At 38.9% G+C, this 13,049-nt stretch overlaps 1 protein-coding gene across 6 annotated transcripts in view; it reads right to left on the bottom strand.

Annotated features, from left to right (window-relative positions):
- Window positions 1-13,049, bottom strand: part of BCO2 (beta-carotene oxygenase 2) — a 51,659-nt gene that overhangs the window by 31,246 nt on the left and 7,364 nt on the right. For 5 of the 6 annotated variants that reach the window (XM_025355161.1, XM_025355162.1, XM_025355165.1 and 2 more), the window contains 3 exons: window positions 1,788-2,011; window positions 1,491-1,606; window positions 736-838 (listed from right to left, as the gene is read on the bottom strand). In XM_025355161.1, the coding sequence (XP_025210946.1) occupies window positions 736-838; window positions 1,491-1,606; window positions 1,788-2,011 (443 nt within the window). The remainder of the gene's footprint in view (window positions 1-735; window positions 839-1,490; window positions 1,607-1,787; window positions 2,012-13,049) is intronic. The other variant, XM_025355166.1, reaches the window with a different exon arrangement.

Genomic DNA, 13,049 nt, shown 5'->3' with positions numbered 1-13,049 from the left:
AAAAGTAAATTCCTTCCCTATGATAGACAATGTACCTTCCTTGTATCTCTTGGCTGCAACATTCTAAATTTCTTATACTTCTAATATGGTACTTATTAAAAATTCCAGTTTGAGAAATATGTACTGAAAATCCCTACAATGCTTGTAAGCGAGAGGCACAATGAAACATAAAAATGTGAGTTAAACTAAAAAGGTCAAATTGAAAATCAGCTACTAAGCATACGTACCAATAGACCGTAGAACAGATACTTAATGATAAATCATATATTTTAAGTTGGGTAATGCTATTTTAGAGATTTTCTTTCAAACTTTTCAAATGATGTTTCATATGTTTACATCTTAACTATAATTGAACCCCGAGAAGACAGTTAACACCCAATTATTTCTTTCCTATTTATTTATTTATTTATTTTTGTGAGACAGGATCTTGCTGTGTTGCCTAGTCTGAAGTGCAGTGGTACAGTCATGGCTCACTACAATCTCAAACTCCTAGGCTCAAGGAATTCTCCCACCTCAGCCTCCCGAGTAGCTGGGACCACGGGTGCGCACTACCACACCTGGCTAATGTTTTTGTTTTTGGGTAAAATGAGGTCTCACTTTGTTGCCCAGGCTTGTCTCGAACTCCTGGGCTCAAGAAATTCTCCGGCCTTGTCCTCCCAAAGTGCTGAGATTACAGACATGTGCCACCGTGCCTGGTCTCAATTATTTCTAAAAAGACCTCTATCGCAACTTTACCAAATGGCCCAAAGGAGTTCCCCATATTGTATGCTGTTCCATCCGGGTCGTAATGAGGATGTGCAGTTGCTCCATTCACAGCAATAAATTTGCTCCAATCTACCTGCAAATTTGAGACCATTGGAGATTTTTAATGGGCAGATCTCTACTTACATGCATAAATAGTAGAAATATCTAATGTTTTTAAAAATATGATATGAAAACTGCAATGTAAGCCCTAATTTCTTGCCTCTGAGAAATAAAAATTATTTTTCCCACTAAAAAAAAGAAATCAAGACTAAAAACAATAAACAAAAACCCATCACCACTACTAACAACAAAACTACCCTGAATAAATTTGCCTAATACCACAGGAAAATTCAAAAGAAGCATAAGAATTAAAATTAAAAACCTAGTCTAAAATTTTCTTTTTAATTATGTTACATGAAGGAAATACAGGTATAGACAACCTCCAGTCCAATACTAACCATAGCTAGGAAGAACAGCAACTAGCCAAAGTAGATCAGTACTATTCTATTTCTCCTTTACCCTAGCCTTCAGATGTTAGGGCTAAGGAAGGAGTTTAGAATTATATTTAAGGAAAACCAACCCAGAGGCCATCAGACCAGAGGGTAAAGGTGACCTGCATCATGAATAACTTTGTTTTTCTGTAGTTAAGGCTCCAATTTCTTCTTGATATATACTACTCTAAAAAGTATTTCGAATGGAAAGAAATGTTAGGATCTATTTTATTCATTTTTTTACCTGTACTTTACCTTTTCTGTCTTTTCCAGAGTTTCAATGTCCACTTTATTCATAAAGTTGGTCTCAGTGCAGAGGTAGTAATCACCCTTGTATCGCACATAGTTGACATTAGTGTTGTCAGTCATGGCTGAAACCAAACCCTAGAGTTATTTAAGTACCATGCTTACTGTAGCAGATGCTAAGCACACACTCAAAGGAAGAAAGCAATTTCAACATCCTCTCACATATACAAAAAAAAATCTATTTTCAAGATTTATGTTTGTATAAATGGTATATATCATAATAGTTTAAATAATCATCACTCTCACCTGCAGCTTTACCAGGCAGCTCAAACCTGGACATGAAACGTTCAAAAACATTCTTGCATGGATCCGGGAGAGCCAGTGTGCCAAATTCTGACATCACAATTCGGTTTTTAGCACTGTTGGCCTTATATGTATCACTCTGTAGAAACTTGCTCCTGTATGTCACTGTGCCCTTTGCCATCCTGAACTGGTGAAGCAGTGCCATCCCATCAAACCAATGATTGTACCTTCAAACAGGAGAAAATAAATAAATATTAGTAAGAAAACATGGGGTAAAAATGAGGGAAAGAGTGATAGATCTTCATTTCAAATATAAAGATAAGGAAATGGGACAGGTTCCCAGCACAACCTGATTAGTCAGAGAACTTGAAATTATGGGAGGATAGCATTTTGGGCATATCCTAGGTATAAAAGGAAAGAATAATTTGCATTCTCCTGACCCTTACCCCTGTCAAAAAAAAAAAAAAAAAACCCTCACATTTTACAAAACCCCTATTGTGGTGAATCCTAAGAAAATTCTAACCTTTACTCCATGGCTAAGATAATAGCATGAGAGGATATGGGACGCCTGACATTTACCTAATCAGAATGAGTTCCAGGCCGGGCACAGTGGCTCACACCTGTAAGCCCAGCAATTTAGGAGGCTGAGGCAGGTGGATTGCTTGAGACTAGCCTGGGCAACATAGCAAAACCCCGTCTCATTAAAAATAAAAATAAAAAAAGGAAGAGTTTCTAAGCTTTTAGAAATAGTTATCTTCATATCTTATATGTATTAAAGTTTCCATTTACTCTAAAATTTTTCAACTTTATCAAGATTATGCTAAAGTAGACAAACAAGATAACTGTCCTTCTTAATCATTTTTGTCCATATGATTACATCTTAGGAATGATCTACTTAAACAGTTAAACATTGAAAACTGTAAGGAAAAGTTTGTGGTTTCGCTTTTTAAATGGTTTATTATATGGTCTCTTCTTTCATATGCTTAACACATTGAATGCTTAATACCTTCAGTATGGATAAACAAAGCTAACAACATTGTCTTAAAAGGCAGAGACTGGAAGAGATATTTGTATACCCATGTTCGCAGCAGCATCATTCACAATAGCCAAAGGGTGGAAGCAACTCAAGTGTCCATCAGTGGTTGAATGCACGAACAAAATGTTTACACTGTAAGGGTTCAGAGCATGCTACGCCAAAATATGCCACTTTGACATACCGATTATTTTGAGTTAAAAGGTACTTGAAAAACAGCCGATGCATGAAGGGCACTCTGACCTTCTTTAATCCTTCCTGAAAGCAGGAATAAAACTCCCATGTGAAAGGTGCCCTCCCTGTACCGGAAGGAAGGAAGATATTTATATCACCAAAGGTAGGGAGTTGAGGCTGAGAAAATGAGAAAGATCTGTGCAAACGAACCTTGTTAAACTAACCTTTATCTTCATGGTCACTTTCACACAATTAACTGCCATAGCCCAAACTCCTTTGTCTTGTCACATTTTCACCATTTACTACACTTTGTCCAGCCTAGTACAAGCTTTCACCCCTAACTTATTCTTTGGCTCTTCATTTTTCTTGGGGGAGGAGTGGTTCCAAGGTACACGTAAAACTTACTAAATAAAATTTGTATGCTTTTCTCTTGTTAATCTGTCCTATGTCCATTTAATTCTTGGGCTCAGCTGGAGACCCTAAGAGGTAAGAGGGAAAATTTTGTCTCCCCCAAAACATATACTGGAATATTACTTATCCTTTAAAATGAAGGAAATCCTGTCACATGTTACAACATGAAGGAACCATTGAGGACATTATGTGATATGAAATACACCAGTCATAAAAAGACAAATACTGTATGATTCTACTTATATAAGGTATTTAAAGTAGTCAAGTTAATAAAAACAGAAGGTAGAATGGTAGTTAATAGGAGGAAGGAGGAAGGAGAAATAAAGAATTGCTGCTTAATGAATATAGAGTTTCAATTTCACAAAATGAAAAAGTTCTAAAGATCTGTTTCATTACAAGATGAATATACTTAACACTACTTAACTGTAGTCTTAAAAATGGTTAGGCTGGTAAATTTTATGCTATATGTATTTTACCAAAATTTTTTTAATTGCAGGAAAGAAAAAAGAAAAAGTCTTTAACCCAATGATTTGGGATGCCACTATTATCAGATAACTAAATGTCCGTAAATTCCTGGGTTTACTTCTGGTCTTTCTAATCTACAGTGGTCCTTTCTTGCACCAATATCACAATGTTTTAATTGTAAAGGCTTTATGGTATATTTTAATATCTGGTAGGGCTAGTTGCTCCCTCTGAAAAAAAATTTTAGTGTTTTCTTGTCAATTCTTACATATTTATTGTGCTATATGAACTTTAGTATCAGTTGGTCCAACTTTCTTAAACAGCTTGTTGGAATTTTTATTAAGATTGTATTAGATTTATAAATTGACTCAGGGAGAACTGGGACATCTCTATGACGTTGAATCACTCTATTCAAAAACAGGGGATGGTCTTTCCATTTATTTGAATTTATCTTCCAGGAGTGTTTTAAAGTTTGCACATTTCTAAATTCATTGCGAAGTATTTAATCTTCTTTGTTGCAATTGTAAATGAAGTTTCCCTACCATTATGTTCTCTGATTATTGTTTGCATACATGAAGGATATTATTTCAGTATGTTAATTTTATATCCTGTGACCTCACCTTTTATTGTTAAATTTAGTTTTATCATTGATTCTCTATGGTTTTCCAGGATTAATGTGGTTATTATATTAATATGATAAAATAATAATATTATATCATCTGCAAAAAGAGAATTTTACTTTACTAGTCCTTGTGCCTCTGGTCAATGTCTTTCATCTAATTGCATTGCTTACATCTGGTACAATGTTGAACAGTAGTGAAGATACTGATCATTCTTTCCTGTGTCTGGACTTGAAGAAAATACTCATATATTTTCCAATGTAGTATTACTGCTTGTAGCACCAAGATATAATAGATAGAGTTATTTAAGATATTTATAATATATATATTATATACATATACCAAGATATATATACATTAAGAAACACATACATATAAAATCATACTTAGAAACTATCCAACAAACCCTATTTTCTTTTTTTTTTTAGACAGAGTCTCACTCTGTAGCCCAGGTTGCAGTGCAGTGGCACAGTCTTGCTCTTGCAACCTCCGCCTCCCGGGTTACAAGCGATTCTCCCGCCTCAGCCTTCTGAGTAGCTGGGATCACAAGCACGTGCCACCACACCCAGCTAATTTTTTGTATTTTTAGTAGATATGGGGTTTCACCATGTTAGCCAGGATGGTCCTGATCTCCTGACCTCGTGATCCGCCCACCTCAGCCTCCCAAATTGCAGGGATTACAGGTGTGAGCCACTGTGCCCAGCCAAAACCTATTTTCTTAAGCAATTTTTAGGAAGAGTGGATGTTTAATTTTCACAAAAGCTTTTTCAACGTCTATGGAGATAATTCTGTGATTTTTCCTGGAACTTATTAATATGGTGTATTTGTATTGTATTAATGAATTCACTAATAACAAGCCTACCTTGTATTCTTGAAATTAATCCCATCTGCTCATAGTTAATTTTATTTTTTAATGTGGTATTGAATTCTGTTTCTTAACAAAATATTTATTGGTGCTATAATAGTATTATGTATTTTGTACTTTTTTTAAGAGACAGGATCTTGTTCTGTGGCCCAGGCTGGAGTGCAGGGGCACTGTCAGAGCTCACTGCATCCTCAATTCTGGGCTGAAGTGATCCTCCCGCCTCAGCCTCCCAAGAAAGCTGGGACTTACAGGGACATGCCACCACACTTGGCTACTTTTTAATTTTTTTGTAAAGATGGAGTCTCACTATGTTGCCCAGGCTAACCTCGAGCTCCAGGCCTCAAGAAATCTTCCTGCCTCAGCATCTTAAAGTGCTGGGATTACATGTGTGAGCCACAATATTTGGCCTATTTTGTACTTTATCATGGATATTCATAAATAGTATTAGTCTGCAGTTTACTTTTTTCCATGATCTTTGTCATATTTAGATATTAATATGATGCTTCCTTTATAAAAACAATTGGGAAGTTTCCTTCATTTTTGATGCTCTGAAATAATTTATAAAGTACTGGGACTATCTCACATTTGAAGGTCTGGTAGAATTCATCTATGAAATAATCTGGGCGTGGTAATTTTTTTGAGAAATATTTCCTTAATAAGGGTCCTATTTCTTCTACAGAAACTGGTCTACTAAAAACTTCCCTCTCTAAGGCCGGGCGTGGTGGCTCATGCCTGTAATCCCAGCACTTTGGGAGGCCAAGGTGGGCGGATCATGAGGTCAGGAGATCAAGACCATCCTGGTTAACACGGTGAAACCTGTCTCTACTAAAAATACAAAAAAAATTTAACCAGTGTGGTGGCAGGCACCTGTAGTCCCAGCTACTCGGGAGGCTGACACAGGAGAACGGCGTGAACCTGGGAGGCGGAGCTTGCAGTGAGCCGAGATTGCACCACTGTACTCCGGCCTGGGCGACAAAGCAAGACTCCCTCTCAAAAATAAAAAATAAAATAAAAATAATAAAAATAGAAAAAATAGAAAAATAAAAAACTTCCCTCTCTATCAATTTTGTTTAATTCTTTTTCTCTTTATAGAGACATGGTCTGGCTATGTTGCCCAGACTGGTCTCGAACTTCTTTCCTCAAGCAATCCTCCTGCCTCACCTTCCCAAAGTGCTAAGGTTATCCCGCCCTGACCTCCCAAAGTGCTGGGATTACAGGCATGAGCCACCACACCTGGCCTCCATCAATTTTGGTAATCTGCTTTCCCTATAGAATTATCCATTTTTTCAAGGCTTTCAAATGTATTTGCATAAAGGCCTTCAAAGTCTCTTGTAATTAATTTTTTTCTGTTTCAATTATTTCTTCTCCATTGTCATTTCATACTTTGTATATTAGTGCCTTTTCCCTTTATCTTCTTCATCATGTTAACTAATGGTTTGTCTACTTTGGTAGTATTTTTCAAAAAAAGTTACAATAATTTCAAGAATTTTTGCTACTTAAGATATTTCAATTTGTTAGATTCTGTCTCAAGAGATCCTGTCATTCCATGCATGCATTTATTCAAGTCAACATATGCTTGAGTCCCTACTATCTGCCAGGCATTGTGCCAAGGTCAGCACTTACAGGCACATAAATAACAGATACAAAGTGATTGCTGCTACAAGGGAGAAACTTAAAAAACAAAAACAAAACAAAACAAAAAAAAACACTATTTATGCAGAGAAGGAGCAACAGGATGGAAAGCTGGGGAAATCAGGAAAAAGTCAACAAGAAAGGCGACATTTGACTGGTTCTTTACGGATGTCTGCCAATTGCAGAGGGGACAAGGGCAGAGGTGATGGAAGGGGGAAGCGTCAAAAGACATACAGTATCTTAGAGGAACAGCCAGTTGACAGGGTAGCGTGTGGGCGGAGCTGTCAGTGGCAGGTGATAATGTTGGAGAAACAGGTCAGCCCGCATCACCAGCACTTAGACTAAGGCTTAATGACCTTCAACAGGCAAGTATGAAGTTGTGAAACAGGAGAGTGAAACTGTGTGACTGGCATCTTGGAATAGAAAGAACAGCATGCAGACTGAAGAAGCCGACGAGGAGCCCAGGCAATAAATCAAGCAAGAGAAGATAAGCACCTAAACTGAAGCAGCACCAGTAAGCAAAGGACAAACTCCAGAAACAAGTCAGAGATGACTGATAGGATGTAGGCAGCGACAAAAGGAGAGGGTCCAAAAAGTCAGGCCTGAATGACTGGCTGCCTGGTGATACTTTAACCGGGATGGAGAAGACATGAAGAACAAGTACCGGGGAAAAGTCAATGGCTCGGTTTTGAGAGTCTGAGCTATTTGTAGAACAGCAGAGTATAGATGTTCCATAGCCAGTTGGCAAACCACAGGTCTAGAGCCCAAGAGCTGGGGGCGGGGTGGGAGATGCACGTTTGAGAGAATCTAGGTATAAGCTTGCCAATGGGATAACTGCCATCTACCGAGCACTTACTACATGCCAGGTATTGTGCTAAGCACTTTGCTACATCCATTATACATATATTCTCCCTTCACATTGACCCTGCAAGGGAATATTTTTCCCAATTTATAGATGTGGAAACCAAGGTTCAGAGGAATATGCCCACAGTCTCAGGGCTGCTCAGTGACAGAACAAGGGTTTGAATTCAGTGATGACACTAACTCCTGGGCTCTACAGCATCCCAAAAGGTAAGGTGAGCTCTAAGAGTTATTTGGCAGAGAAGGAAATGGGAGAGATGATGATGCATCAAGGTTTCAGAGAAGAGGAAGAGGGCTGCGTCCTCTGATCAGCAGCAAAGCAAAACTTGAATGTGCTGAGTACTAAGACAAATCCATGGGAATGAAGTATGTGTAGGCATTGTATTAAGTGTTATAAAATAACCTAGAGATGATTTAAAAGATAGAGGAGGACGTATGTAGGTTAAAAGCGAATATATGCAATTTATATAAGAGACTGCAGCATACTTGGATTCTGGTATTTAAGGGGGTCCTCTAACCAATGCCCTGTGAATACTGAGGGACGAAGTGTGGGGGTGGGAAGAGGGAAGCTGAAGGAGTTCAAATGCGGCTGCCCCACAAGTCATTCCTTCCTATGAAGTAGGCCAGTTTATCTGCTGAGGGTGAAAGGGACAGGGAGAATGAAGGAGGCCTCAGGAAAGGGTCAGAGACTTGCGGCAGACCCTGTGAGAAGCTGCAAACACCAACTGCTAAAGATTCCTGGCAGCACCAAGCACTCAGCTAGGACTGGAAATCATCATTTCGTAATTGAATCAATCAGCAAGGTTGTGTGATTTGCTCTAGACCTGCTCAGCAGGCGTGGGCCATGAGCAGGGGAAACCAAGGATGGGCCAATCTAGGACTGAAAATAATCAGAGGAGAGGCAGTGACCACCAGGGCAAAGGAAGTGAGCGTGGTGTTCAAAGCGCTTGAAGTGACTGACGGTAAAGTCTGGGCCAGGGAGAAGAAATTAAGAGACAGTGGATAAGCCTTAAGAAGGTAGAGAACAGGAAGGAAAGGAGAACTTGATGGAATGAAAAAATAAGTTTAATGGAATGTAGGACTGTGAAAACTAGGGTTTTGAGCAGAGTAGAGTTTCAGAGTTCAAGATTTCAGGGGTGGGGAAATTCTGTAGAGTAAGTTCCAAGTGTGGCCTCGGCATGTGGCCTTGTCGAAGTGGCACAGAGGGGGACAATCATTACAGTGGGGACAGTCCCGGAACTGGGAGCCTAGACTATGGATCCTGAAGTCCTGTCTAGAGAAGAGTAGAGACTAAAGGTGCTGATGCTATTTAATATTCTGCCCAGATTCATGTAACTGTATTCTTTTTACTTTTGTTTAATTTTTATTTTTTGTAGAGATGGAGTCTTGCTATGTTGCCCAGGCTAGCCTCAAACTCCTGGCCTCAAGCCATCCTCCTGCCTTGGCCTCCCAAAGCACTGGGATTATAGGTGTGATAAACCACACCCAGTCTTCACATCATTTTAAAAACTAGTATGTCTTCAATTAAATCACTGATGAAAACAATTTAATTGAAGATACGCCTTTGGCATGTCATCACTGTGTCTGCGTGCTGACATGAATATGTTAAATGGCGTCTAACAGAGTGACCAGAGCTTCACATGTGAGCAGGGTATTCTTATCCACAGGTGAAGGGTTACACTGCCCTTCCCTAGGTCACTGCCTCTCCCTGTAGGTCCTGTCTTGGGAGCCAACCACTAAACTGAGTGTCTGTCTCCCTTTGACCTGAAGATATCTGTCCAAGGGGAAGGCAAGACTTTGTTCCTGCTATAAATGCCCACCACTGACTCTGAAGAAACTGATTTGAGGACAAAGTAAACACTTGTGAGGGCCAGCCATGCCATCCACTTGTCCCACAAAGATTCTTATCTTCAAAGAGGCCCGTGGGGGCAAGCCTGGACCCTGAATGGTTCTGCTACTTAGTTTGAACAATATATTACAGCGTCTCCTTCTGCAGCAGGTGAAATACCATATACCCTCTGTAAGAGGCTGTTTATTCTCTGGGAGTTGGATTAGAAGTTTCTCCTCCTCCTCCCCTTTGCCCTCCTTCTCTTCTACTTCTCCTTGCCTCATAGCCTTTTTTTAAACATCCCTAGTTCTTGGTCTGTTTCCAACAACAGACCATGAGAGACAGAAGGACCATGATCAAATTCCAACCAGGCCCAGAGGAAAGGGCATGGTGATTTACCAAACAGAAACTAGAACGGTGGTTGCCAGGGGTTAGAGGAAGGGAAGAATGGGAAATTAGTGTTCAGTGGATACAGGGTTTCAGTTTTGCAAGGTAAAATGAGTTCTGTGAATGGATGGTAGCACAACCGTATGAATCTACTTAATGCCATTGAATTCTACATATAAAAATGGTTAAGATGGTAAATTGTATGTTATCTATATTTTACTACAATATTTTTTTTAAAAAAAACAGTAATTCCTGGAATTCATCTAGCCATTAAAAATAATGATCGTTCAGACTTGGTAGCAACATGAACAAAAAGGCTTATGATAGTGTGAAGTTTTATTACAGCGGGGCAAATAATACTACATATAATTGTAATTACTTAAAACAAATCTATAGAAATAGTGGGAAGACTGGCAGGATATACATCAAAGTGCTAAAGAAGGATGTGTCAGGTGGTACATGCTTCCCCCAGCCTCCCTTTTCTATATTTTAAAAAGTTTTATATGGGTAAAACTTTTATAATAAAAAATTGTTTCTACTATTTAAAAATGTTTAAAACAAAGCAGATTCCTTCCTGGCCATAGAGGTTTTGTCACATAGCTTCATGTCCCTAGTAGACACTGAGGGAAATTTATACTGAAGAGTTATTGGTTTTTCTTTTTTTTTAACATTTTATGTCATTTATTAATGCAGTATACATTAGATCTAAAATCTGCAGTTTCTAAGCACACCATGTTTAGATCTTTCAGATCCTTCTGCAGTTTTAGGTTATTTCTACAGAGGTACCTTTAAATGAATGAATAACACATTCTATAATTCCTGAAAATATAGTACAGAGTGAAATGACTTAAATATAATTTAGGCACATATTGATTATGAAAATAGGTTATCTCTCAATACAATACTTCTCTGTCTTGGTAAAAATAAGAAAAAGAAAATAATTCATTTCTGAAGTTGCTTTCCTTCACTTGTAAGGGTCTGATCTCCTCCCACTATGCACATGTACCCTTTACTGTTAAGGAAAGCTTTGCATATGTAGATATAGAAGAATGAGTTACGTAAATACTAAAGATATGTCATTCTCCCAAAGGAGACACAGGTGGTTTTCAATGATTCCTTGCCTCATGTTGATGAGTCTGTAGAATTCAGAACCCATTTGGACACAGATAATATGCCTTCTCTTGGGGTAGAAATAAGGACACCAGGTCACTAGTAGGGAGGTACAGGCCCTTCTTCTGCTGCTGCAGAGAGATAATGACTGAAGAAAATTGGGCTAAAATTTGTTTTTAAAAATATATATATATATATATACACACACACACACACACGTAAAATAATCACAGGTGCTGACTGATTGGTATTACATCTTGGAGCAGCCAAATGCCTTTATTTTTACTTTACATATATTTTTTGGTGGCTGTAATCAAATGTGTGTTTAAAATTCCTCATTCCTGGGCTGGGCACAATGGCTCACACCTGTAATCTCAGCACTTTGGGAGGCCAAGGCGGGCGGATCACAAGGTCAGGAGATCGAGACCATCCTGGCTAACATGGTGAAACCCCGTCTCTACTAAAAATGCACAAAATTAGCTGGCCATGGTGGCGGGCACCTGTAGTCCCAGCTACTCGGGAGGCTGAGGCAGGAGAATGGCGTGAACCCGGGAGGCAGAGCTTGCAGTGAGCCAAGATCGCGCCACTGCACTCCAGCCTGGGCGACAGAGTGAGACTCCGTCTCAAAAAAAAAAAAAAAAAGGGCCGGGCGCGGTGGCTCAAGCCTGTAATCCCAGCACTTTGGGAGGCCGAGACGGGCGGATCACAAGGTCAGGAGATCGAGACCATCCTGGCTAACACGGTGAAACCCCGTCTCTACTAAAAAATACAAAAAACTAGCCGGGCGAAGTGGCGGGCGCCTGTGGTCCCAGCTACTCGGGAGGCTGAGGCAGGAGAATGGCGTAAACCCGGGAGGCGGAGCTTGCAGTGAGCTGAGATCCGGCCACTGCACTCCAGCCGGGGCGACAGAGCCAGACTCAGTCTCAAAAAAAAAAAAAAAAAAAAAAAAATTCTCATTCCCCACTGTAGGGTTCTAACTGCAATTATATTACATTGCCTTTTAGCAGACAACTCTACCATATTCATTCATATAAGCTTTGATTGCAGTAGCTCTGGATTTAGTATTTATTTCTAAGCTGGCCCTATGTAAGCTATTTGGTATTTGAATTAAATGAATATTAATGATGCACCTTGGTTTTTCGGTTTTGAAGTATCTTCCTATGCTTGTGATGATTGTGTCAGAAAACTAGGCTAATAGTGTAAATAGATAGAATTGCTTGGTCTGGTGTTGAGTGGAACTTGCCTAGAATGAAATTCTGAGAAATTCTCATTTATAAGTGTTGTAGTGATAGGTAAGTTCTTCCTCTATTCGGAGTTCCACTGTACCTTTGGAATGACAGTGATGCACAACGATGTCTTTCTTTCCACTCTGTGGCAATCAGTAAGAATTGGATATTACTTTAATTTAGCTATTGTTTTCTCCTAAAAAGTAAACATTATGAAAATGAACCTGAAAAGAGTCTTAGGGAATCTGATCTCACCATATTCATATGTTGTGACAGGTATTTAAAGAGGGGAGGCATCACTAAAGCTATTTATGAACCTGAACAACCTTTTCCACGTTTTCATAAAGTTTTAACAATTTAAATATCAATACTGCATCTAGGTATTCAATAAATATAATTGCATATGTTGTGCTTTCCATAAATTAAAATCCTCAAATGCATCTCAAACCAAGATGGTATTTCCACATCATGCCTATTTAAAAACAAATATAATAGATGCTATTCCTGGTCATAAAGCCAGGTAAACCCCTCTACCCCATTCAAAAGGCAGAAATATCTATTTTCCTTACATCTATTAAATGAGTGCTTTTCTGTTAAAAATCAGAATATGAAAAAAAGTCAGTTTTTCCCTTATGCGCCACTGAGAACAAGCATAA

This window comes from Theropithecus gelada, chromosome 14 (assembly GCF_003255815.1).
Source record: "Theropithecus gelada isolate Dixy chromosome 14, Tgel_1.0, whole genome shotgun sequence".
Lineage (NCBI taxonomy): Eukaryota > Metazoa > Chordata > Mammalia > Primates > Cercopithecidae > Theropithecus > Theropithecus gelada.
This window is presented reverse-complemented; position numbering and strand designations above follow the sequence as displayed.